Source organism: Pezoporus occidentalis, unplaced genomic scaffold, assembly GCF_034315485.1.
Source record: "Pezoporus occidentalis ecotype Australia unplaced genomic scaffold, CSIRO_AGI_Poc_V1 ctg103, whole genome shotgun sequence".
In the NCBI taxonomy this organism is placed as follows: Eukaryota; Metazoa; Chordata; class Aves; order Psittaciformes; family Psittacidae; genus Pezoporus; species Pezoporus occidentalis.
Window position 1 is genome coordinate 210,808 of NW_026912812.1, and position 27,320 is coordinate 238,127.

The 27,320-nt window shown below is 40.8% G+C and overlaps 1 protein-coding gene across 1 annotated transcript in view; it reads left to right on the forward strand.

The window, feature by feature from the left end:
• The first annotated feature begins 6,269 nt into the window (after window positions 1-6,269).
• The window catches only part of AHR (aryl hydrocarbon receptor), a 59,388-nt gene continuing 38,337 nt past the window's right edge, over window positions 6,270-27,320 (forward strand). Inside the window, exons 1-2 of the mRNA XM_062616503.1 lie at window positions 6,270-6,751; window positions 14,576-14,763. Of these exons, the coding sequence (XP_062472487.1) occupies window positions 6,696-6,751; window positions 14,576-14,763 (244 nt within the window). The 5' untranslated portion in view covers window positions 6,270-6,695. The remainder of the gene's footprint in view (window positions 6,752-14,575; window positions 14,764-27,320) is intronic.

Here is a 27,320-nt window from a genome sequence, read left to right on the forward strand (position 1 = left end):
AATTACACATTATGTTCATGGAAATCACTCTCTGTAATTATACAGACTTAATTATACTGATTTACTTTGTTATTGGTTTTAGCCTTGGCCTTTGGCATTCTTATATCGGTATATCTATTTGCTATTTTCTACATTCTTCTTTATGTATACCTACTAGATTTGATAGGAAGTTCTATCAAAAAGAGAGAATGCAATTGCCAGTTAATAAGATACCTGTAGTTTGCCTTAGTCATGGAAAGGTTTTATAAGGCTAAATTCAAATTCATGACAACTAGCTATATTTATTAAAATTAGCTCAGGTTTGTTGGTACAGAATTAAACTCTGGCCTGGCAACTGTATTGTCACTTCTAATTTAGATAATATTTCTTACTCATTAGTCTTACTTTGTGTATACCCTTTCCTCTTAATGAGTGCAGAAAGAGAATTTGCAGGCTACTGAGTTAGCTGTCATAATGGTAAGCTTGTTTCACGCCCTCTCAAACCACAGGTTTTGTTACATTATAAGCCAATTTAGCGACAAAGCCCTCTTAATAAGTACAGTTCAGCAGTGTTTAAAAAGAGACATAAAATGATCAGCTCTTCATATATTTGCTCAGACCTTTGCACAGAAGGTCTTGGTGCAGCAAGATCATATGTTGGTGGAGCTGGATCATATGCTGCCCACATTTGCTGATTGTCATGGTGATTTATTGTTGGAACCAAAACTTTCCTGCTTCCGCACACTAATAATCGTTGGCTATTTGCAACATTCATGGCCAAAAGCATTGGAAATATACTCTAAGGTACCAGTAAATTTAACAACTGGAATGGAATTTCCTGGACATTAAAACTCAGTCATCAGGAGTTTTAAATTGTTGGAATTGTCCTTTACACAGTTTTGGCATGTTTCCATATCATTCCCAGGGGCCTTTCAGCGATTAGCACATGCCAGTGGTCATTTGCAGTTTGCATGCAGCCATGTAGTTTGGAAAGTAAGAAAATATAACAGTACTGATCTGATTTGTGTGCCAATGAGCTTCATTGGCAGGGAAGGATCGTGAGAACAGAAGGCTTTTGTAGATCCTCATAGTCTGTCAAAAATATCATACAATATATGCAGAAACATATTTTTCTCGATTTTTCTTTAAATGGGTTTGTATTTGCAGTCATAAATCTTTGTATAATCATGTAACAAAACCAAACTTACCTCTTCTACCAGGAAGGAGAGGAGAAGGAAGGAGTGGCAGTTGGTCATACTAGTGTCTTTGTTAAGAGGCTCTACCAGGTCATCCTGACTTGCCCTTGGGAAGGAATGACTTGTTACCACTGATTACTTTATGGCTCTCAGTACTCAGTGGGAGTGGATTACATTGGATTAAAATAATGAGTGGCTCTTTACTTTTCAGGATAAAGCCATGATGCTCATTAGGAATGATAATGTAAGACTACTTTAGCTGTATAATAAAATTTACTTTTAATGCTTAGGGGGGAAGAGGGTTGCTGAATGTTTTAGGCAGATGAGGTTAATTTAAGTAAGTTGTTTGCTCTAACTGTATAGCTCTTCAGAACATTTTGGTTTAGATTAAAAAAAAGAGAGCTCTCGAGCTGAAAGACAGTTTTTGCATAAAATTGTTCTCTTCTGCTCATTTCTGTACACAAGAGAAAGCCTGAGAATAGCAAGCAATGTATAGATTTTTATACTTGCTCTATAATGATATTGTTCCTTCATTCCTGTGTTTATAGGTGAAACAAGCTTTTCATTTTACATATCTTAGGATCTGAGCAGAATCATGATCCTGCCTCACAGATGGTGTTTATAAATTTCTCAAATTTTCTCAAAAAGTGGAAAACACTTGAACACTGTCTCTAAATATGATTTTCTTCTACTCAAGAAGAAAGTTGAAGCAACTAAGACTATAGATTTCATTGGATTAGTCCAAGTTAATGAATTTAAAATAATGAAAATACCATTAATAACAAAGACCTTTCAGCACTAACCATTATGTGAGGATCGTAGTCTGCTTGTCCAAACATTAATTATGTTTCATATTTTCTTTATATGGCTCTACAACTTCCGGAAATGCTCCCCAAGTTAAGTACTCAATAGAAAACTGGGTGTAATTTTAAACACTGGCATATCAGAAATAACCCTGCAAGGGTAGTGGGAACAGGGAGCCAGGTGTGGAGACAGGAGAAGAGAAAAAGAATGTTCTGGTTCTATCCTGTGGCTTCAAAAATACAAACAACAGGGAGAAAAAAAGAAAAATCTTTCTTGTCAACCTAATTGTCATTAAAACTGTGCACCGTTCAACTAGTACCTGTAAATGAGACTTTTACAAGAAAGTCAATATAAAGCAGTGTACTGTTAACCCCATTACTGAGTTTCTTTTTTCTAGATATACTTATTTCTGTTTAAGTTTTAAAAAGTGGGGCAGAATTTCCCTCAATATTCCTGGCTCCTCACAGTAAAATGTTTTTGTGACCTTCCCAGTCACTATAGAATCAGTATGTAAACTATTCACTGACTCTAATTCAACTTTTCTAGATTATTAGTTCCCTGAAATTAGTACAGTCACCTGAGTTACCATAGATATTCTTTCTTAACAGAACAAAGGCATATGCAAAATAACACCTAAATCAGCAGTACTCCTGTATACCTCCCAAATTTGAGTTGCACAAATCACAATTTTAAATTGCACTCCTCTTTCTTCATCTCCAGGGAGGCAGAAGAGAAATCATAGATAACCAAACCAGATTTCTTCTGTGTTATTTGCACTGCAAACAGATAGAACAAGTCAGCACACAGAACTAAGCTGAGGGAAGTAAAATTTTGGCTATGGACAGAAAGAGTAGCATAAAGGCTAGAAATGAGTCAAAGATGACCTTAAGATAGCAAACAGTGTTTATAATTCTTACAGATTCCTCCCAGATGACAAGATTTCTGTTGGTCTCATGATGATCCTGTGAATCTCCAGCCCATTCAGGAATTTCTGTCTGTTTAGTAAAAATCCCCTCTTCCAAAAAGCTCCCAACTTGTGAAATGAGTGAGGGGCCAGGAGACAGAGCTGAGGATGGGACTGTGCAGGATAGGAGAAGAAATGGGGCAGAACACATGCATGGAACAAAAGAACATCGGTCCTTTTGGAGTCAGGGTAGCAGGTGTGACTGCTGACAAGCAAGAGCTCCGGAAGAAGATGATAACCACAAAGCATACCGGATATGGAAGAATGTCTTCATTAATATGGCACATCACACACGCCAGGGATAGGGAAAGCAACCACTCCCTTGATGCACAAACACATTTTTCTTAAAGATCTCATCATTCAATGGCATCAGGATTAATGACTACAAAGGCAGAAAGGCTGGATTTCAGTAATGAGGAGAAAAGTGATCTCTAATGGTTCAAGAGAATTTATTATGGGAAGATGTAATCTTTAGTTCAGACCTAATAATCTGCCTGGGTAGTAGCCTAGAGATAAAATGAGAAGAGGCTAGTTAGAGCTCTATAACACACATGAAGGTGATCTGCAGAGGAATAAATCCTTTTAATTGACCACATGACATCAGTCACAGTCATCTTTTGCAAGATCAAACATGTTGTTAAACCTGAAAATATACTACTTTAAAAAGAACATTAATAATAAGAAAAGCCCAACAGAAAATCTTACACTGTAAAGAAGGCTCCACGACTGCTGAATCATGATTGGATGAGTTTTGCTTGTTTTACACTGAATATGACACAGGATCTCTACTGTATCCAAATTATCAAATAGAAAAGAAAATACTAAGACATGGATTAGGCAGAGCCAGGTGAGGATGGATTTGCAAAAGCTGCAGATACTGTGATATCAAAAATGTGTTAGGTGCCTGTGTGCAAAAGGCCCCAGTGACACATAAGGAAGTTCACCATGCCCTCTGTGATTCTCTGTGTGCTGAACTACTGAAATCTTGTATTTGATGTTAAATAGGTGGCTGATCCATAGAAGTGGATTTCCAATAGCAGGTAGTGACAAATGTTCAGAAGATGTGCTTTCTGTCCAGCAGCATGAATTTTCCTTACTTGCCAAATCAGAGAGCTGAAGAATAACCACAGTACCTCCTTGGTGCCATGCAAGTTCCCAGGGCCTCAGAAGGGAACTGGGAGATGAAGTCTATCACAGGAGGCTAAAGCCTGGTTTCTCCTTCATGTAGCCCCTACTAGAGTTGGAGCTGGCAGATGAGACAGTGTAAGTATGGGTATTTCTGACAGTATCTAAGTAGCACAGAAGGTCAAGAAAGAGACTTTGTTCAACCTCAGTGAGGAAGTAAAAGGAAGACTGGAAGCCATTAAATTAAAAATTAGAAGAAGAGCCTTGCACAATAACTGTAAGTTTTCAACGCAAAGATAACGTAGCTGAAGAGAAGAATAAGCGCAGAACAGCAATTTGTTCTGCATATGGAGTGATCACTGCATACTTGTGTTGACAGGAGAAGAAACCAGGGAGCAGGGAGAGGCTAGGGGTGAAAAGAGTACTGAAAGCGATTGGACAGTTTTGGCTGGAAGAAACTGTGCTTGGATAGATGGATAGGTTTGGAGTGCGTTTATTTCCAGTTTCTGCCCTAAAATCAAAAGAAAGTGGCTGGAGAAGGAAGACATGGTGTACAGTATTGACCATGGTTGTATTTGTGTGCTTGTTTTGTATGTGTTTGTTTGTTTTCCAGGATACTAGAAAGTTCTTGTGAAGAGAGGAGTGAAGAACTGAGGAGTGACAGAAGCTAGTGAATAGCTGATGTCCTCTGCAGAGGTGTTTGGCCAGGAATGTGGCAGGAATATGACTGCAAAGCACCGACCTCATGAGGTTCTTTAACTGTATTTTTTCAAAAATCTTGTTTGCTGAAGACATATTTTCAAAACATCATTGGGTTAACTCCTGCCATACTAACAAGAACCTTAACATCATTAAGGTTTAGTCAAATTAATTTTATCTGCATATCTTGGCTCAGCGTACTTTGCATCTGAGATAGCTTCCTAGGAGACTAACTGAGCAAATTAAGCCGGTGAACAAGAAAGCGTTGTGCTACCGAGCCCCAGCGGAGGAGGAGCGCCCGCAGAGCCCATCCGAGCACAGGCACGAGCACCGGCACCGACTGCGAGGCGGGAGCCACTCTCCGCCCGCTGGTTGGCTATGGCCGGGCTTTGCGCAGCCCTTGTTTTCCCCGCACGTTAACACCTGGGCCATCGCTCATCACCTCCACCAGCAAAGTGGGGCGGAGAAGCTCGCATGCCCGGTGCTTCGGTCACCATCGTGCGAGCGCCCGGGCGCTGGTGCAGCGCTGACGGCCTGACCGGGCCATGCGGACGGACGGACAGGGGCCAGCACCACGGACACTGCCTCAGCCTCCCGGCAGCCGGGCACGGGCGGATCCGGCGGCACTGAACCGTGGCGACACCGACGGGCCCACAGCTGCGGTCGCTCTCCGGCGGCTGGGCACCCCGGGTGTGTTCGGTGGGAGACAGAGGAGCTCTTCCAGGCTCTCTGCCCGCGTACAATGTGTTTACAAAGGGTGACTCCCAGGCTCCCGAGTTCAGTGTTGGAACTAAGTTGATCGCGATTATTCCGGGGGAAGGAGGAGGAGGAAAATGGGCGGGAGAAGCGGCGGCAGGTCAGAAAAGGGTCCCCGTGGGTGTTTTGTCAACAGTTAGGCAGTACCTCGTACTTTCTTTGCTGCTCCTTCCCTTTAAAGTGTTTAGCTTAGAACGCCGGTATAATAACTCGGGGATTTATACCCCAACAAGACAGGAACTGCGTCCTCTTCCGTGGATGCCACGGGCGCTTGCGAACAGCAGCAGTGTGCCCAGTGACTTCCTTCTTTCCCGTAGGTGTCCCGCTGACCCTGTCCCCGGTGGAGCCTGGTGTGTCCGTGTACTCCTGACCAGGGCTCCCTCACCCCTCTTTGGGAGGGCCGCGTGCTATCTCCGGTTTCTCTGCTGGAGGACCCTGCGGTCGTCATGGTTTCAGCCCAAGGGAGATGAGGAGTGAAAGACACAAACCTCATCGCTTCACACAGGTAGCGTCCGACTCGCAGCGCCTCCGTCGCGGTCCCCCCACTGCCGGCACCCCCGCCGACGCCGCCCCTCCTCGCGTGACCTTCCCAACATGGCGGCACAGCCGCTCCCTCCGCCCGCCGCCGCGAGGGGCCTCCCCGGCGAGGGGGCGGTGGCCGATCAACCGGGCGGGGCGGGGCGGGAGAGCGGCCGAGTGGCTGGGCTGGGCGGGGTGGGCCGGGCCGAGCCGCGCACACTGCGGGCGCTCGGCCAGCAGACGGCGGCCGCGTTGGGGTGCAGAGGGTGTCGCGCACTGTCCCGCCGCTGCAACGGGAGCCGGCCGGGAGACGGCGTCCGTTTAGCAGGGCAGACGCGGGGCAAGAGGCGCTGGAAAGCCCTGGCCTCCCCCTACACCTGCGCCCTCCGGGGGCGGTGAGTGGGTGTAGCCGCCGCCGATCACCTGGATCCCCACCCCGTAGCGCCTCCGCCTCTGTCCCCGCCCGGCTGGGGAAGGCGCCGCCGCCGCTGGGAGTGAGACCGGCCGCGGGCAGCAGGCTTGGGGCGCGCGGGTGAAGCAAAGCGAGAGCTTGCGGCGCCGGTGGGGCCCTGACAGCCGGGGCGAGGCGGGCAGGAGGGCGGCGGCCCCTGGCCGGTGGAGCCTGCGGCGCGGGGCAGTGGAGTCGCGGCAGGATGAACCCCAATGTCACCTACGCCAGTCGCAAGCGGCGGAAACCTGTGCAGAAAATGTAAGTGGCCCCGAGGGGCGGGAGGGGAAGGAGGCGGACAGGGGAGACCGGCTTTCTCGCGGCTCGGCACCGCGCCGTGGAGGCCCGGTGGGGGGCTGGCCGGTGCACGGTGCGGTGCAGGGGGTGGCGCCCAGGGGTGCCAGAGGGGTTTACTGATTTTAGCTTTGTTTCTTTAAAGAGAAAAGGGGTGTCGGAGCGCGGAGGGTCGGGGCTGTGGAAGGAGGGAGCTGTGCCGGCAGCGCGGCGCAGCCGGCTGACCTACATTGGGAGGCATCTGAGGTGACTGCTCCGAGCGATGCCTGCTCTCGCCCCACCGGAGCGGGTCCCGCCTGTGGGGCCTGCCGGTGGGTGGGCGGGCGGGTGAGTGCCGCGCTGTCTCTGCCGCTCTCCCCGCGCTCCCGTACTCCCGGGCCGCTCCGCTCCTCTCCGCAGTGCTGCGCGGCTGCCGGCGCGTGTCTCTGCCGGCGGCGCGGGGTCTGAGCTACGAAAGGCTCGGCCGATTCCCACCCTGCAGGGCTGTGTTTAGCCTGTTTCGGAAGGCTGAACCAGCTTTAACCCCCTGGTACTACAATACGTGTTATTTGTTCAGCTCTAAACAAACTCAACTGCTGAGACCGGTCGAAAGAGGGGGAAAGAGGAAAAAAAAAAACCAACAACAAAACCAACCAAAAAATGTCTGTCCTTATGGTGGCTGTTTGTTGTATTAATTTATCATTTTGAAACTCTAAGATCAGCTTAGTGCATGAGTAATTTCATATTATGCACCTGCTTTAGGTTGAGTTCCAGACTTTGAAGGCTCCCCTGAAACGCTGGCCTCAGGAGAGTGTTTTTCCAGGCTAGGGGGGATGCTTAACTTGTACTTTCAACTGAAAGTCAATAATCTATAGCTCATAAACTACTACTGAGTTGCAAGAAAACTAAGCAAAGTTCAAAAAATCCCCGTGTATTTCTGTGGGGTACTTTGGTACATGTAAAATAACTGCCAAGACCTCAAAAGCGTTGAAGGAGAGAATGACAAATATTTAACAAAGTTCTATTGTGAATTACATGTTTTTAGATTTATAGCAGACAACTGACCTGGGGGGGGAGGGGAATTAGCTTGAGTGCTTGCTTCTTTACGTTTGGAGTTGTTAAAATGAGTGCATGTACATAACTGGGGCTTCACCCTGCAAATTAACACAGAAAGCCTAAAAGCTTGAAAATCCCCTTGCTAGAAGATACATTCCGTATGAAAACAGCAATGTTTGCTTTTTTTGATCGTTATTTTCCAAGGAAAAATGTAGAGGTACTGGGTTAAATTCATTCTGTAGGTATGGAAGAATGATTAAGAAGTGAATGTGTTTTTTTCATGAAGAAATAAAGATATAGTTGTGGTATTTCTGGATTAGCAATAACTAACGCAAATAATTCTGGAGTTATGATTGTGAAAGGGCGAGGTGTTCTGCCTTACTGGTAAAATTGCTTAATGTCTGGCTTACTGTTAAATTCTGGTTAGTCTTAGATGATGTGAAGCCTTATGGTAGTATCCACATACGTAATCCTTTTCCATGTATCTCCTTTTCATGTAAGTTAGCCCAGCTTCTCTGGTTAGTTGAACTTGAAGCCTTTTTTATTACTAATGGATCTGTTTATCTGTAAGGGACTTTACCCTTTAGGACTAAAGGAGAGAGAAGCATGTGTTTCTTCTTAAAAGTATTAAAATAGTTTGGTGCCTCATAAATTGAAGTGGAGGCTGGTAACTAACCCACCTTTCTTGGGTTGCTAGGAATTGGTTTTATGCAGGACAAAGTAATTTTGCACATAACGTGTATGTGTTTTTTCTCTCCTAAAAATGGCTATGCCCTTTGTTTGCTTTTGCCGTTAGACCAACCTTACAGGACATTGCAAGCAGGTCAGAGGGTTCCCATTTCTTACATACATAATTACCATACTTTTAGGCCAAAAAGTGAGAGAGGCAATAAGCTTTTGTAACTGACTGGGGAGGGAGGGAAGATGTACTTGCTGCTGGTTACTAAAGGTTTGACAGTACCGTGGCTTAAATGTGTTTGAGGTTGATGTTTCTTCCCCTGGTAGGATTCATAGCTTCCTCACCCTCCTGCCCCCCCCCCCCCCCCTTTTCCTTTTTTATTTATAGAAAGGTGATACATTGTTGGGACTGGTATCTTTTATAGAAGAGATTGTTTCTGTAGATAGTTCTTCTAATGTTTTATTTCCTACCTATGTAACTCTGAATGGAGCATGATGATTGGTAACCTGTGGCAGCAGGCAGCTAGCTTATAGAAATGGAAGAAGCTATTAATATAATGTCATAGTTGCCATGGAAAAAAATGAAGTGGATTAAATACTTCTTGCTTCAGGTACAAATAACTCCTTAAAGCCATTTTAGTAACTCAATACCAGTTTAAGAAACTTTCCCCCTGCAGCTCCCTGTTTTGGTTATGTGCATTGTGAAGAACCAGACTTAAAGGGGAATCTCAGGCTGTAGCCTGGCAGCGCCGAGGGTTGAAATGTGTTGCTTCAGTTCAGTAGGGAATTACAGTATCACAGCTGAAAAAGGAAAGCATGGGGGCACTTAACAGGCAACTCTTTCTGCAGTTCATCATCTTATCGGGGGAAAAAAGTTTAAAAAAAAGAAAAAAAGAAAAGCCCACTAAACCATGTGCACTCCAATTGCATGTACTGTGCTACAGAAATCGCTTTCTTAAAACCTGGGAGACTTTCAGTTTCCTTCCAATGTAGTGTTTGAACCCTGCGAGTCCCTCTGGTGGCAGCACGTCTGTGGGGCCTCTCGCCCCCCACTGGAGCTTGGGCAGCAATGGATGGCCTCAACTTTTTGCTTTTTCCTTTTTTTCTTTAGTCTTGAATTCCTTTTCTCTGGGAATTATTGACTGACATGCTGAATTAATATAATAGTATTGTAGTAGGAAGAATAAAATGCAGGTTTTATGGAATTGGGGATTGCTGCAGATAGACTCTAATATTAGGTAAAGGATATTAAATACGTGTAGCTTCACCCTGTAGTTTTTATATTTTTCTGCCTGCTAGCTCTAATTTGCCTTGTTTTTCGCACTCTTTTCTCAGTTCTCAATTCCAATAGGAATTGTTTTGCACAACTAGCTAAACAAAAGACAAGGAGCGGGTTGGGGAGGTGTAGATGCTTCGTACTATGCAGGCATGAAATGCATGATGGCATGTTTCTTTAACATGGAACAAAACCACGTTGTAATGCTATCTTAAATGTATTAATGATATGAAATACTTGAGAGAAAAATGTTTGACTGATTGAGCCTTGATTTTGAGTAGCTGTAGTAATATCAGAAAGCAGTGCAGAGATATTTTAATGTAAAAAAAAAAAAAAGTATTTATGTAGTCTTTCAAGGCAAACAAACAAGAAGTGCCAGAGCAAACTTTTAAAATGGAAGTTCATGAGAAAAGGAAAAATAGTCATTAAAGATTCCTTTGTGTAAAGCAGGATCTGCTACAAACAGCAGCTTGAACCTCTTTTTTGAAAAGGAGGCAATAAAACTGTTACTGCATGTAAAATAGACTTATTAGATATAACTGATAGCCTTGCCAGCCTTGGGGTACCTACATATTACATGTGGACTGCTACTTAAAATTCACTGGTTTTAAGGCTTGTGAGGTGGCTTTGGTTGGTTGATTTTTGGTCAATACTTCTTGCAGATGTATACATTTTAGAAAGAGAACCTGAAGCAAATGGGGGTAGACAGATGTAGACATCATGGTCAGTAGATAGGAACATACTTTTTTTTTCTTTTTTTTCCTGTTTCAAAACAGCTTTGGGTTGTCATCTTGAACAGTAATAAAATATGTTAAAAGCAAGTGTGAAACTTTAATTCTTGATTGGTGTTCTGGCCGTCTCTATCACTCTGGTGGAGTCCTTCATACACCAAAACAACCTGAGCAAACTATGACATTGTTTACTAGTAGAAGACAGTTGCCCGGCATCAGATGAGTAGCACACTGCTGATTGAGGTGGTGTTTGCTTTAGTAAAAACAATTTTGTCCTTCCAGTGGCCTAAGTCTTCTCTGGCTTTACTGCCTGCTAAAGAAGTCACTGGAAAGGGTCTCATGCCCCTTCAGGATGGGCTGACAACAACTTTTGGTCGATGAGGTCAATAGTCTGTGTTGTATTTGTTGCTTTGAAAGGAATTGTTAGCTGAATTTTCAGTAATTGTAAACTTGCTGTGGGAGAGAAGAGTAAATGCTTAGAAGTATATTTCAGTTGCTTAAGTAAACAGAATTTTGGAGGATATCACCTATTGAAAGGCCTGCTTAATGGTAGCTCATGCATTTCATATACCTGACCTACATTGAATTAAATCATATAAATAAGAATAACATATGTTATTGCATATACTGCTAAATGAGATAACAAATATACATAGCGGTAAGGATTAAATCCGTTAGCTAGATGGCATGTATACTCTTATATCCTTCTTTCCTAAGCAATAAAATGGTTCTGATGAACTTCAAATTCTATTTTTTTAAATAGAATTACTTCTTTTAACATTTAGCTGTGTCCTTAGTGCTTATCTTGCACATTATTGTGTTTCCTGACTTAATTCCACACTTCAGTATTGCTAATCATTTACCATGCCTTTTAGTAATTGGTTTTTGATTTTTCTCCTTTTCACAGTTTTTGTTGTCATATTATGAAAAAAATAAATTTGCGTTTTCATTTTCTTAAAGAACTGCTTCAGTGTCCCTTTAAAAATACAAAATATCATGTAAATATTGAAACTTATTTTGGCCTTTTCATAATAATGAATACTCAGGTACTTGTGCACTTCCTTTGCAGTAATTTGGTGCTGTTAATGTCTGTAAAGGTGCACATGGTAAGGATATGTAATGGAAAGTTCTGATTAAGTATTCTATAGCAGACCTGTGAAAATACTGGTCAGCTAATGTTATGATGTCAAATCCTTTAGAACTGTAAAATAAGAGTGCTTGCTTGTCTTGCACTGTTGGATGATAAGGATTGTAGCTCATTTCAGAGGCACTGAGTGTGTAGAGACCTCTGGCCTTTGATTAGGGAACTCAAATTTCCTGTGAAAGGTAAAAGATCATGAACTGAAAGATCAGCTTAAAATCCACCCCCTCCGTTAGTCCTTCCCCCTACCCCTTATTTTTTTAAAATTCTTTTAAATAAAACACATACCACATACATGGATTTAATCTTGACATAGCATGTAATTTTCCTTGAAGGTAATTTTCTGCAACGTAGCTAGGGCTGTCTTTAGCATCAAGGGTTTACATAAGTGGATGGAAAATGGTTTAGCTTGCTACTCACGCCTCCCGGCACTTCCGCTCTCATTCCCATCATCACTGAAGGATGCCTTTTTATGCAATGGATTTTAGTTGGGTGACAAGGGGGAAAACTAGGGAAAATTAAGAAAAATCAGTGCTTGATTTGGAGGGAGAGAGCATGATAAGATTTATGCTGCAAATAATGGTGACTTAATATTCAGAAGTGTTGTAGACTACACTTACAGAATCCTTATGCTTTGAACTAGTTAGGAGTAAGAGAAATCGTTAGAAACTAAAGCAAAACATCAGTCTAACAGCTTGATGAGATAACTACGCAGTTGCATATGGTTTGAGCTAACTTGTCAAAGTGCTTATAGAGGTTTTAAGCAAGTGGAGGACAGTTGTGAAAATAAAAATTGGTATTTAGTGCTTGTTTATTTGGAAAAGATAGCATGCTTTGAACAGTTTGCATTGGGACCTCCACTTTTCAGAAGCAGACCTGTTTGATTTGATATATATAACTGATTTGATATATAACTGATTATTATACAACTGTTACCTGCTTCAATTTGGAATTTATTATTCAATCTCTGTTTGTGGCAGTTTAATACATAAAAAGTATAAAATAACTCTTAATGTTACTGGTAACATTTAGTGATTTTTAAACTATATTTTATAAGGGTTATATTTAAATTGTGTTAATCATATGGCTTGTACAAGTAAATATTCTGCCAGAATAAGAAAATGTGAAGAAAGCTTTACTGAATTATTTTAGGCTTAATATTCACATGGGGATATGGTAAGCTGCAGCTCTTCACATCAGGGCTTGTGACCAAACCACACATCTATTTGTCATCCATTGCAGTTGGTGAGGAACCTATGCTTTTTTTCCAAGAGAATTTTCATATTTCTTGATCAATCTGCTTTCCCACTTTCCCAGTATTTTTAGGATAAAGCTCTGCTAGACCTTACCCTGCAGCAAGCTTAACTTTATCCATCTAGGGAGTAAGTAGCTGCTGATGATATATTTCTGTGTACGAACAACATTTTGTGTTACAGCATCTTCCAAGTTTTCAGGCTTCACATAAGGAGCATGCCTCCTTTAATGTGCAAAACAGCAGTCACAGTGCTAGGGGAAAGGCAGTCAGACTTAAGTGCAAGTTTTTGACAAGTGACACTTGAATACACATATGCCTGTACAAAGAAGGGCTTGATTTTAAAGAAATGTATTAACATTTTGAATTTAACTTCTTGAATTTAGTATGAAATATAATTAAAACATAAAGCAAGCTAAAAATAGGAATGTTCACTCTATCACTATTTATTTGACTGGAAATACAGATGAAATTATTTTTCAGTTTGCTTTCAGCAGTGGCAAAAATAACTATCAGAGCTCTTGCAATTTCTCGTTGTAAAATTGATGTAAGGGTGAAGTTTAGAAGCAGACTAAATGAAATACTGAAGAAATTAACTGTTGAATGTCTTCATATTCAGTATTTTTGTGAGTGAAACATCTTGCAGAGCCAACATTCCTTATGAGAGCTGCATGAATTGATAGCTGCTGCACAACTACCTCAATTAGATCTACAATACTGGAAAAGTGAGAATGATCACTCTTTAATTAGAAAACTGTTTAATAAATATCATAAAATCCATATGGCTCATGCAGCTAAATGATTTGGTTTCAGTATGATTTGGTTTCAGTATTGGTTTGTAATGACTAATTGTAATTCAAGTGAACAGGGATTTAAACCTATTCCTAGAAGTCTGTGTATGTGGGAAGGTGTAAGTATTCATGTATCTGGAATTGGAGCTCAGAGTGGGTATGATTGGAAAATTGCAAGTTTGCAAAAGCTTAGTTATGTAATTCATCAGTAATAGGTTTTTTAATTGTTTGTTGTAAGGTACAAAGATGTCTTCATGCTCAAATGGAATGTTTTCAGCCGAGAAGTGACTTAAAGGATGAGCTCAATAGTGTTTACTGCAAAGATTTTTCCCTGCTGACAGAGCTGTATCTCTTGTTTACTTGTGCAGTTTTGTATGCCTTCTTGTCTGGCAATTTACTAAAATGTCTGTTGTGTGCAATTGACACTAGCCTGTTCCAAACATTGGCAAAAATTAAAGACCCCTGTAAAAAACCTGTAACATGTAAAAGTGTGCTGTCAAATACATTTGTACAAATATTATGAGATGTTATTGAATCATTTGTAATATGACCATTATGAAGAATTCAAATGACATTTGAGTGAAAGCGTGGGAAGCTTTTTATAAAAACATGTTTGAATCTCAATGGTTTCAAATGTTCATTATGTGTTCAAATAGACATTGTAGCTGTCACTGCTTCATTTAAGTGTGTGTGTTGAATGGGGGATTAAACCATTTCAGATTAATTCCACTCCTTTTCCGCCCCACAGGGAAACAGAAGTCACTTGGAAAAAACATTTTGCTTGTTAAGGTTTTAAAGACAATTTGTAACATTAGATGTGGCAGATATTTACCTTAATTTGGGGAAGTGACTTAAGTTTGTATTTTGTTTGTTTTTTTTTGCCACAGAGTAAAGCCATCCCCAGCTGAAGGAGTCAAGTCCAATCCGTCCAAGAGACACAGGGACCGCTTGAATGCGGAGCTGGACCGCTTGGCTAGTCTTCTGCCTTTCCCTCAAGATGTTATTGCCAAATTGGATAAGCTGTCTGTGCTTAGGCTCAGCGTCAGTTACCTGAGAGCCAAAAGTTTTTTTGACGGTAAGGGTTGGGATTTTATTTGGACTGCTTGTAAAATACTGTTTATACTGTATGCTGATTTCAGCTGTTTAAATACTTAAAACTGTTAAATTTATCTGTATTTTAATGGAACATCCAGTTGCGTGGGTATTTGCAATGTAACTGTATAAAGTAAACTTTACAGTTTCTTGAAAACTGTAACTACTTACATTTCATGTAAATCACCAGGCTCTCAAAGCTTTGCATTTGGAAGTAATATTGTCCTTAATGAGTCTTCCAGTCCTTTTCTTTAGACCATCAAAAATACCTAAGAAATTTCCTTCTTTTTTTTTTTTTCCCCCCCTTTCTGAGAATTGCCTTCATAAAACTGTTGCTGTTCAAAACATGTCTTTTGAGTTTCTATGAGTCGTTTTGCGTAATGATGCATAAAAAATGACTTTGTTTTGATACAGTATAATTGCTAGTGCCCCTTCCTATAGTTTCTTACAAAGGTGATTTCTAAAGAATAGAGGGAAAAGTCTTTCCTGTATTCAGGTCCTGATTAATGCAGAGCATGAAGCATTAAGATGACAGCTAAGATTCTCCAGTTGTGTGGGCAGGTTTTCACTGACCCCAGCCTTGTCAAGGGTAATACAGCAGCACTTGTGCTTCTGGCCTGATTACTACTCTGTATTCTGTTGCACCGCCTTAGAGCTGACTGAAGAATCTTACCCCTCCTTCACTTCTTTAGCTGTCCTATAGGATGAGAGATGCGATGACTGGCCTCATGCCAGTTTCTTCAAAGGCAGAAATAGTCTGGTCCTTTTCATTGCTGGAATAAAGTAGGCAGCTTGTACTTAATAATTGTTCTTTTCTATCAGTCAGTGAAGCTTTATGATATTACACTGAAGATGGACTTATATTGATCAGTCTTAGATAAGGAATCTTGCTTGCATGGAGTTGATATAAAATTGCAATTTTTAAATATTTATTTAACAAAGCATTTTGGATATTAAAATAACCTCTGCCCTTACCAGTTTAAGATTTAGTGTTTCTGCCTCTTGATGGTGACTTCATACCATGGATGAAAGGATTGAAGAAACTTAGCTACCTCAGATAGTTTCACTTTTTCCTGCAGAAATACAGGGTACTTATTTTCATTTATTGTGTCTCAAGGCTAGAGTTGGCGAAATATTTCTAGCAGTGTTTTTTTTTTAAATGAAAATATTTGCTCCCGTGAAATGAAAGAATTCTTCTGGCACATCAGTTTCATGAAATTGTGTTCTGAAACAAATACAGGATTGCAAGTGTTTTGCCTTAGGTGGGATGAAGTGATAAAAACAAATCTCAATTTCTCATGCAATGGAAGTGCTTGGTTTTTGTTTCTCTCCCCACCCTGACAATTTGCACTTTAAGGTCCTAGAATAAAAGGTTTAAGGCTGTGATTTCTGTAGGGGGGGGGGGGGGTGTGGGGGATGGGGGAAATCATGGCTGTAAAGAGACAAAAATCACTTCACACCAAAATGTACATCAGTTGCTTGTTTTTAATTTGAATGTGAAGGAAGTTTTCAGCTGTTGAGAATGATGATGAGTTAGATATATATTAATGGCAGAGAAGTTACATTTGCATTTCAGGTTACACTTTAACTACTATGGATCCAGAACTAAAGCAGACTTAACCTGTTTTTTTCACCTCAGTAGCATACTATTAGGTTGGTATCCATGTTAGATAAACATATGCTGCTAATGTTACCTTACTGGACCACAGCTGTAGAATATAGGGTATTTAATTGTACTGTGATGAATTAAGTAGCAGAATTTTAGTTTGCTTTGCAGGAAATGACTTTTCAGACAGCAAGTAAATGTGTATACTAGGTGCATTACAACAGACTATTTTTCCTATAGTGTCCATAAAATAAAAAAAGCCTGATAAATGTGAAAAGATGAACAATGTGATGTTGCTTATCTTGTGCAAGACATTTTGAACAATGTAGGATGAAGCAAGTTTAATTTATACCTTCAGATAAAGAAGCTTCAGTAAAAGCTCTCTTAACCTTTGGTGTTTTTTTTTTTTTGCAGAAAAGGGCTTTTTTATATAATTTTCAGGCCTTTGAACTGTAGGACTGTGAATCAGGTTGGTAGTTGGCATCTATCTGAAGGTGTTTAAAGGCTAGCATCAATCACTGAAGATAAACAAAAGTAACTAATCTATAACTATGACAGACCCAGTATTGAAAATAAGATTTTGTACTGTTTTAATGTGCTTAAATAACATGGAGTCTATCTCAGTTGAAATTTACCCTCCAAAAGATAAATTAGGTCTTTGAAGTACAGAACTAATCGAAATATCCTGAAAACTCCTAGGTTGGTGTTCCATGATCTGTGCAGTGCTCCTCACAGAACTGCTTTTCTGAAGGAATGTTTTGTGTAGTTATATATATGCGGAAAGCCCTGTAGAGTAAATCTGACAAACGCAAGCGTGAGCACTGATTGTCACCTTGAGTGCCTAGGCTGGGCCAACAGGTCCACTTTATTAACACAGCATGCCGAAGTAAAGGGAAACGCTAAATGAATAACAGGATGCAAATGGGGGTGTGTGTAAATTCCTGCGGAAAGTAAAATATAAATGTGTAATCATATGATCTTGCTTGAAAGGAAACCCAAGTTTTTGCTGTAACAATAGATATTTTTTCAAAGAAAACACTTACGTTTTTCCAAGTTTAAATAATCCAGAGTGAATGTCTGTTTTCTGAAGGGGAAGGGAGTTGGGGTAAAGAACTGTTTTGTGAAAGACATCCCAAGAAGAAGTTACATCAGTTTGAATGAATGTGTGTTACTTAGATGTCTGCAAGGGTTTGTTTGTTTTTTTTTTTGTTACTTTAAAAGCTAAGTGTATATATACATACAAAGAAAAAAAAAAAACAAAGAAACCCCTTCCCCTACCCCCAGTCATTAAAGTGGTACAGAATTCTCTCCAGAGCTACAGGCAGGTGAGTGTTTTTCTATATTGTCAACTGAAACATGCTGAACTTCTGCGTGCTTACCATATTTCAAGTCATAGAAAATGGGTGTATGTTCGCTACCCCCCTTCTAGAACCTCAAAACCTCTTTGTTACTGATTCTGTTAAGCAGTTGCTTTTGATTGCTGTAGTTAGTGAAGAAGGTACTGTGCTGCTAAGTGACCCCTTTGTATCACTACCCTTTAGATACACTAGTTCTGTGTGGTCAGGTTAGTCTTAAGTCTGCCTCATGTCAGAAGGTTTTCTGTATCCCCATGTCAAGCACGGTCTTACATATATAATATATAACTTCGACCTTGTAGTTAAGAAGGAAATTTCTGTCGTGGCTTAAAATATTGTGTCTCAAGTCTGATTCTTTTTTTTATTTATTTATTTTTATTTATTTATTTTTAACATAAGCTCAAAGTTCTTCTGTGGTGAGTCAAAGCTGATGAGTGATTTAAGGTGGTGTCGTTTCTCAGCGGTGCAGTGCTATAGCTGCCTGAAGTGGATTAGCAGTCCTCAAAGTCAAGCAGGTTAGCTTAAATCACTGTTGGAGTATTTATTTTGTGCATGTAAGATAATTCCTGAAAGTGGCTTAAGGCAAGCTTTTTATTTTTAAGAGACTAGGATAAATCAGGCAGGTGACTGCTGACAGTCAGTAAAGAAAGACTTAATATGTTGTCCTGGTATTATTTTACTCCGTTTTGATGATAAGTGCCCATGCATGTGTGCATTCAGCGGTGAAAAATATAAAGTGGAATATGAGACAACAGCTCTTTGTGTAGGTGCAGGTTAGTGTGAGTTCAGCATCTGGAGAACAACTGGATGATCATTTAGGCATAGCCTGTGTTCCCAATGCATACTAATGGAAAAAGCTCTTTTGCCTCTAGCTTTGGTCCTTATAGGATGAATTGATAATCATTTAAATTCTTTACTGCAGTAAGGAAGAACATTTATAATAGGTCTTCTCAGGCTTTGGTGAAGTGGTTAGATTAAAGTAATAAAAGTAGAGCTTGTACAAACACTTTTTTAATAATAGCAGCATGATTTTTGTTTTTAAAGGTATAGTGAGAATTAAGGAGAAGCTTGCAGAATCTAAAATGAAGTAGCTGTGCCTATGCATGTGTATCGATACATTAGAAACAAAATTTAACATGTTGCTTATTAATTATCCTTTCATCCATTTCAGTAAGAATTCCTGTGGTTTAAAGAATGCGTTGGGATTTTTTTCCCCTTCTTGCCTATTGGACAGTATTCTGCAATTACAGAAGAAAGTTTCTGCTCAAAATTAGTTTAGAATTGGTTTCTTATGTTGTATGCAAGTGATTCTGGCAAGCCTAGCAATAACAAAATAATTAAGTATTTTTCCTGTAAGTTTTCATTGCTTAATTTTACTTTGTAATATAATTAACACACATTCCTTGGCATAACGTAGCCTGAATTTGCAGTGCACCCATTGTCATCACATAAAATATACTCTTTGATATAATGCATTTTTTCCTGTGATGCCTGTTGTTCTATCACACTGTGTATTGGAGAGAACAAAGATGTGTATGGCTCCTGCTCTGGAGAGGATAGCTTAAGATAAGATGTACAGATGCCAAAGATGGGCAAAGTGGAAGACAGTGTATTTATTCTGTCACATTGAGAAGAGCTACAATGTCTTTACAGCCTAGAGGATATAGATAGCCTTTCTGCTGAGTGTTAGGTGGTGGTCTGAAACAAACCTGAAAGTACGAACAAACTGATTGAAGCTCAGTAAGTTAAGGCCAGGATAATGCAGCAGATGTGGCCTCACTTGCTTTTATTTCAGACTGTTTCTATATTTACCTGCCTTGTTTGTCTAAGGCAGCTTTCCTCGTGTATTTTTTTGAAAGTGTGACTTCCCTTTGGTGTTACAGTCTTTCCCTGCCCTTCCTGCTGCATACATAGACACTCCTGACTCCCAGGTCAGGAAAATCTAAAGCTTTCCAGGGTAGAGCAGTGGAATAAGGCTGCACTTACTGCTTTCAAGTATCTGTGTTGATGCTATATAGGAATTTACTGTTGCCAGCGGATTCTGGTGGGCTTGACTTGTCTTGCTTGATTCATGACTGTCTTGAGCCATTTTTGTATTCCCAAGGTAGAAAACATGCCATAGTTTGAGAGAGATTGTTTGTGCATTTTGTAGAACATTATTCAATTGTGATATGAAGTTAAATGGAGAATCTACTGCATCTCTTGGTGATTCTTCTAGCAGATATATAATCCTGTTAAAATATTAACTGGCCTTAAATTTGTTTGGCTTCCAGCCTTGGAAGTTATGTCGTTCTCTATCCAGTTATCTTTCTTGGACTTTGTATTTCTGCTGTGCGTATGAATTCATTTTCACTTTTTTGAATGAGCTGCTTTGAGTCTTTAAGTCTTACCTGAGAGTGTAGGAGGGGAACAAAAAAAAAAATTTGGGAAAAAAAAAAAATCCCACAAAAGAGCCAACTGTGTTTCCTCTTGTACTCTTCCTCCTGGCCCCAATCCAAAACTATTACAAAGTGTGAACCTTGGAATTGTATAGCTATTTCAGTAGCAGACAGTCGTACCATTCAAGTTATTACCTAATCCATGACTGTTCTTCCATGCTGCTGTACTTGTGTTCTCCCCCCACCCCCTGCTCATGCCCACCAACATTTCCCCCTTCTGTCCCTGATCCCCTGAGATTCATACTGAGCATTTGTGGCTGTCTGCTACAGGCTATTTTAGCCTGTATTTACGTAACAGGACATAAGTAGGGATTTAGACTTTGAAGTCCTAAATTCTGATCCTCCAAAATGATGATTAAGAGCCATGTAGCTGTGACATCACTTTAAACCTCAAACTACGTATGTTTTCACTATCCTGTGCTCATTCTTAGCCTACTCAGAAACTTCTTTTTTTAGGAGTGCTCTTTCACTAAGCTTGTCATGCAGCTTAACAGCTCTGTACCACTATGGGTTGATGCAACTGACATTTAATATACCCCAAACCAAGCACCTAAAATTGAAAAGTATGTTTATGTTGCAAAGAGCTCAGTATGCCAATTTATCTGTAGGATAAAGAGGAGAAACTGGCTACAAATACTGACAGTTCACATGTTGTTTGGATTTTCTGTTCTGAATCTGTTTTCAATGATTAATGTTAATCATTATTAGAACTCAGTTTGGAAGGGAGAGAAATAAAAGGTTATCTCTTTTTCTCTGCCCTATATGTATTATTTACATATGGAAAGTCATGTAGGAGACTTTTATGTTTCCCAAAGCTGTTGTAAAGTTTCTTGAAAACCCTGTGTCCCAGTATGCAAAGCATTTGTCTTTTCTCCATAGTCTCCATAGATTAGTTTTAAGCATACTGTTCTGGACTTTGCTCTGGATATCTGCTACAGCAAATCATAGAATCATAGAATAGTTAGGGTTGGAAAGGACCTTAAGATCATCTAGTTCCAACCCCCCTGCCATGGGCAGGGACACCTCACACTAAACCATCTCACCCAAGGCTTTCTCCAGCCTGGCCTTGAACACTGCCAGGGATGGAGCATTCACAACCTCCCTGGGCAGCCCATTCCAGTGCCTCACCACCATAACAGGAAAGAATTTCCTCCTTATATCCAATCTAAACTTCCCCTGTTTAAGTTTGAACCCGTTACCCCTTGTCCTGTCACTACAGTCCCTAATGAAGAGTCCCTCCCCAGCATCCCTATAGGCCCCCTTCAGATACTGGAAGGCTGCTGTGAGGTCTCCACACAGCCTTCTCTTCTCCAGGCTGAACAGCCCCAACTTTCTCAGCCTATCTTCATACTGGAGGTGCTCCAGTCCCCTGATCATCCTCGTGGCCCTTCTCTGGACTTGTTCCAACATTTCCATGTCCTTTTTATGTTGAGGACACCAGAACTGCACACAATACTCCAGGTGAGGTCTCACGAGAGCAGAGTAGAGGGGCAGGATCACCTCCTTCGACCTGCTGGTCACGCTCCTTTTGATGCAGCCCAGGATACGGTTGGCTTTCTGGGCTGCAATCACACACTGAAGCCGGCTCATGTTCATTTTCTCATCAGTGAACACCCCGAAGTCCTTCTCCACAGGGCTGCTCTGAATCTCTTCTCTGCCCAACCTGTAGCTGTGCCTGGGATTGCTCCAACCCAGGTGTAGGACCTTGCACTTATCATGGTTAAACTTCATGAGGTTGGCATCAGCCCACCTCACAAGTGTGTCGAGGTCCCTCTGGATGACATTCCTTCCCTCCAGGGTATCAACCAAACCACACAGCTTGGTGTCATCGGCAAACTTGCTGAGGGAACACTCAATCCCACTGTCCATGTCACCGACAAAGATGTTGAATGAGTCCGGTCCCACCACCAATCCCTGAGGGACACCACTTGTTACTGGTCTCCAGCCGGACAATGAGCCATTGACCACAACTCTTTGTGTGCGACTATCCAGCCAGTTCTTTATCCACTGAGTGGTCCGTTCATCAAATTGATGTCTCTCCAATTCAGAGACAATATTCTCTCATTTGCAAGATCAGAGCCTAAAGTATAATTTATCCTATGCTAACCATCTATGTGCTTTGGAAACTGACATTTTTACGGTTAGTATGAACTCAAACCCGGAATGGGTAGCAAGGTGAAAAGCTGTGTCAGGAAATACTGCTGCTTCTGTGACACTTTGTATTCCAAATCTTGTAATCTTTGTTAGCATTTTTATTACTATACTGTAGCATCTAAAGATAATGAGATTTTGAGCTTTTTGGTTTTGTTATACAGCCACAGTAACTTTTGATCCCTTCTCCAAATACAGTTTGAGTGGAGAAGTATAATTAGAGGTAGCACCAGGTTTTCAACATCTGTCTTCCATAGGCTTTTGATTCATCCATTTGAATTTGAAAAGTATAGTTTGCTTGACTGTGGCCTTAAAAAATATGTCATGGTAACTTAAGACTTCAGTGTGAATTCACTTTAAAAATGTGTACAAATAATCTGTTAATGCTGCAATAGCTTTTAATGCTCTGTGTGCCTTGATGACTCAGCAGTTTTCCTCCTGTGCTTGTTGATAGGAGAAATGCTCTAGCTTTTCCTGTTCAACTTTATCTGTGTTCTGATAAGGAAATAAGAGTTGCTTGTCTGATTGAGCTCTGTAGATGTTTACAGTTCTGTTCAGTTATAACTCTGTTTATTTTTCCCAAGTAAACAAAAATATTAACTCTGTTAGAACAGTTTCTGTTTCATACATGCTTTGATAGAGCACTAACTAGTTAAAGAATAAGTGCTTTGGGAATCATTTTGGAAAGCTAGCTAGATAACTGGAACCTCATTCTAGTTACTGGAGCTCGGTTGTTGTAATCAATTAATTTATAATGCCTTTTTAAAGAGAATCTGAAAAAGGTAAAAGAAATAACCAGTTTCTAAAGTGCTTTTCAGAGTTTCAGTTGATGTACTGATAAATGTTCCTGGGAAAAGCCTTCTGGGACTTCTGCAGCTCAATGCACAATGCCTGTCAGATTTGTATGTTTTAGCAAGGTATTCTATTAGTGATAAAGCTTACTATAGGTATTCTAGAAACTTAAATGAAGTAAACTGAAGAATTAGAATAGAGTTATCTGTAACAGCCTTAAGAAAATAGTTTTACTGTTTGCCAGCTGCAAACATTAAAGGGGACATACAAATAGGAATTAGTTGCCCTTAGTGATGCATGCTAAACTCTGGTTTTTAGTTGAACAAAGAGATACTCATTTTTTTTCCACTGAATAATTGCCTCTTGAAATTAAGCCTGTGTGCCTTTTGAATTGTTCAGTACTGCACACCTTATGCATGGCATCATATAATATCTAATAAGCTGAAAGGCATACATGCTTGCCCCCTGAAGACACATTCTAACTGATTGCATAAAGTAGAAATTTACTATAGCAAGTCCATGAACTGGCTGGTCAACTGCTAATTCCCCCATCAGACTGCATTGTCACATCTTCAGCGGTACAGTTCCTGTGGGCTAGCATGAGTAGCTAGCTTTTTGTACCAAAGTATTCAGTTTCAGTGAATTTATTTTTTTCCTTTTGGTGTCTAAGTCAGAGAAACAAAGTGGAGGATATCTTTCCTTATTGATTTTTTATTTTTTTTATTTTATTTTTTTTCATACCATGTATATATTTTGCATGTTTGGAGGAAAAGATAAGGGTAGCTCCCAGTCCCCTCCTTGTTTGTACCATTTGTTGTTTGGTGTACTTCTATCAAACAATAAGAGATGTGCCTAGAAAAAATGATCCCAGTCTTTCCTTGTCCTTACAACTGCTCTTAATTTTGATTTGATACCATCATGCTTTGCATGGTGCTATATATAGTTTCTTACCAGAGACCAGGCTGTTGATTCAGTCACATTAAAGGATGTTGAAATGTATCTGGCGTCATGCAGCACGCTGATACTGAAGGCTTTTGTTAATATGCTTTCTTGACCTATTTAATGGGGAACTGTAGACAGGTGGAGCCTAATACATAGTTTTGTGGTTTGTAGCTGATCCTTCAGAAGGACAGCAATGCAAATATGAATTCCTGGTCAGTATGCTAATCAGGTGGCATAAACCTGGGTTTATAAAATGAGTTATTCCTAGTGATGTGGAAGGAAAAAAGATTGCTCCTTCTCTTCATGCACTTTATCAGCATTTGAATGTAGAGCACAGAGCTTATGCTCCCCTGCAGGAAAGGTTTGAGCCCCTTGGCTGTAAAAGGTTTTTAGGAATGGATCAGCCTGTGTCTTTCTGTCCCTCTTCTGCTTCTCTCAAGCTATATTTGCTGACTGCGGGTCCTCTGCTGGAATGCTTGCAATTACTTCCCTTCAGTGTTAGGAGCGTCAGCTATCCTGAATTCCTTAGTATTTCTTCTGACATGGATGTACAACTCTGAAATGGCTACCCTTCATTAAGTGAAGAAGTCTTTCCTCAGCTGTTACCCTGTGAGAGTACTAGTCTTATTCATCTGTAGACTATGGGCTCATCAGGCCTAACAAACCTGACTGCCTCTTATGAAGAATGCCTACTTTTGTGGACAATGGGAGAGCAGCTGATATTGTTTCCCTTGACTTTAACAAGATCTTCATTGTTTATGTACCACCAACCTGGTGATTTAGGGTCTTTCCAGAGTATCTCTCCAGTTCTCCCCCAAGCAATCCATTTGTCTTCTCCTCTGTGTAGTACAATTGAGGTCTCACTGCGCTGACCTCAGAGGCAACCTGTTAAGTGCAGGGGGTGACTAGAGGTTTCTGCAAAGAGCAAGGAAGGGCTAATCTTTCAGACTGAGGACGTGCATGTGGCTTTAACAGGGTGCATCTATGGGCCTTGACAGTGAAATAAGATGGGAATAAGTCCCATATCCCGAGTAGAGGTAATACAGTCTTGGGCTGGAAAGGAAGCAACCTTCCAAAAGCATGTTTGACTCCCTTGCCATGCTTCAGTCATTGCAGAAACTTTTCTGTTAAATTGCTGGAAAGTTTTTCGATTTTGCATAAAAAACCAACTTCATCTGTTTGGTGAAGTCTATGTGGTTTTTTTTTTTCTCAATTTAAAGGAGAGATTTCTGTTAGAAAGTGCTTATTCACTAATATCATTAAATAGCAAGGGTTAGACTTGAATGGTCTTGTAAAGGAACCTTCAGACTTGAATGGTCTTGTAAAGGAACCTTCCAAACCTACCTCCATACCCTTTTAATGTAATAGTGGCAAAATTCAATATTGCATTTTAATAGTAGAATACTTAAACTGTCCTGTTTCATACATGGAAGTGATCTCTGGAGAACATCTAGTCCAGCCCCCCCCCCCCCCCCGGTTAATGCATGTTCGGCTAGAACAGGTTGCACAGGATCACGTCAGGCAGGTTTTGAGTATCTCTGTAGAAGAAGACTCCACAACTTCTCTGGGCAGGTTGTTCCAGTGCTTTGTCACCCTCAAAGTAAAGTTTTTTCCTCACATTCAGATGGAACTCCTTGTGTTTCAGTTTGTGCCTGTTATCCCATAGCCTGTCACTCGGTACCACTGAAAGCAGTCTGGCCCATCTTCTTGGCACCCATCCTTAAGATATTTGCATGAACTGATAGGATCCGTCTTGGTTGTCTCTTCTCCATTCTAAAAAGGCCTAGAACTTTCTGTCCTTCATCAGAGGAGAGATGCACCAGTCCCCTTACTATCTTTGTAGCAGTCCACTGGACCCTCTCCTTTCCTTTATTGAACTGGGAAGCCCAGAACGGGACACAGTACTCCATATATGGTCTCACGAGGGCAGAGTAGATGGGAAGGATAACCTCTCTTGATCTGCTGGCCACACTCCTCCTAATGCAGCCCGGGATACCATTGGCCTTCTCGGCCCCAAGGGCACATATAGTTAGTTTGTCCATCAGGACTCCAAGGTCCTTCTCTACAGAGCTGCTTTCTAGCAGGTCAACCCCTAACCTATACTGGTGCCTGAGGCGGCTTCTCTCCAGTGCAGTACCCTACACTTGCCCATGTTGATCCTCATTAGGTTTCTCTCCACCCAGTTTTCCAGCCTATCAAGGTCCCACTGAATGACAGCACAACCTTCTGGTGTTTCAGCCACTCCTCCCAGTTTTGTATCATCAGCAAACTTGCTGAGAGCACACTCTGTCCCTTCATCAAGGTTATTAGTGAACGGGCCTCCAGCTAGACTCTGCAACACCAATCACAACCTTCTGAGCTCTGCCATTCAGCCAGTTCTCAGTCCACCTCAGTGTCCACTTGTCTAACCCACACCACTTCCCATAAATCTCATTCTACTTGGAAGTAAATAACTTCTTTCTTTTCTGACTTTTCTTCCCTCGCCTCAAAATTTAGCAAGCTTTTTTTTTGTCTCTCCTTTTTGTGGCTAAATCAGTGTCACACTAATAGATCTGAAGGTAAGTTGCAATTTACAAGCCTGCTCCTCTTGCTGACTTTTTTTCTGTAGAAGCAAGGAAGAGGTACCCAGACAGGAATTGAATGGGAAGTACCTCAGAAGAAATGTGGGTGTGCCAGGATATGATTTTGGTGATTCAGCAGGTGACTGTCATCTCTGTGATAGTTGTGGAGCAAGAGTTCATTGCTTCTGTCGTGAAACCACAAAGCAGTATACGGTTTGGTATGTGGTTGATTAAGCTTCAAAGCCCAAGTGAGAGTTGGCAAATTTTAACAACTGCGTGTTTCCTGATACTTACTTTTCTGTTTTAAAGTAAATGATAAAAGCGAAAGTGAAGTTATATTCCCTATGTTTATTTTTTTGCCTTTAAAAAAAACAAAACAAGAAAACCCAAAAAGAACCACAAAGCCAAACAAACAACTGAACTGAAATTCTGGCATTAGGTGACTAGGTACAACTGGCTAGCTGTAAAAGCACTGCATGCTAATTGCTCTCCTGAATTTCTGATTGCTTTTTCTCAACTCCAGGCTCTACTTTAAGTTGAGGAGAACTACCGCTGATGTATTAGAAGCTAAGAAATTCCCAGACAGCATATAGATACCATTGACCCTTTAGGACAAAAACATTGTTTAGTTTATTGATAGTTTATTCCTGATCCTACACTTCATAGTCCTGTAACCTTCTGCCTACTTCTTGCTC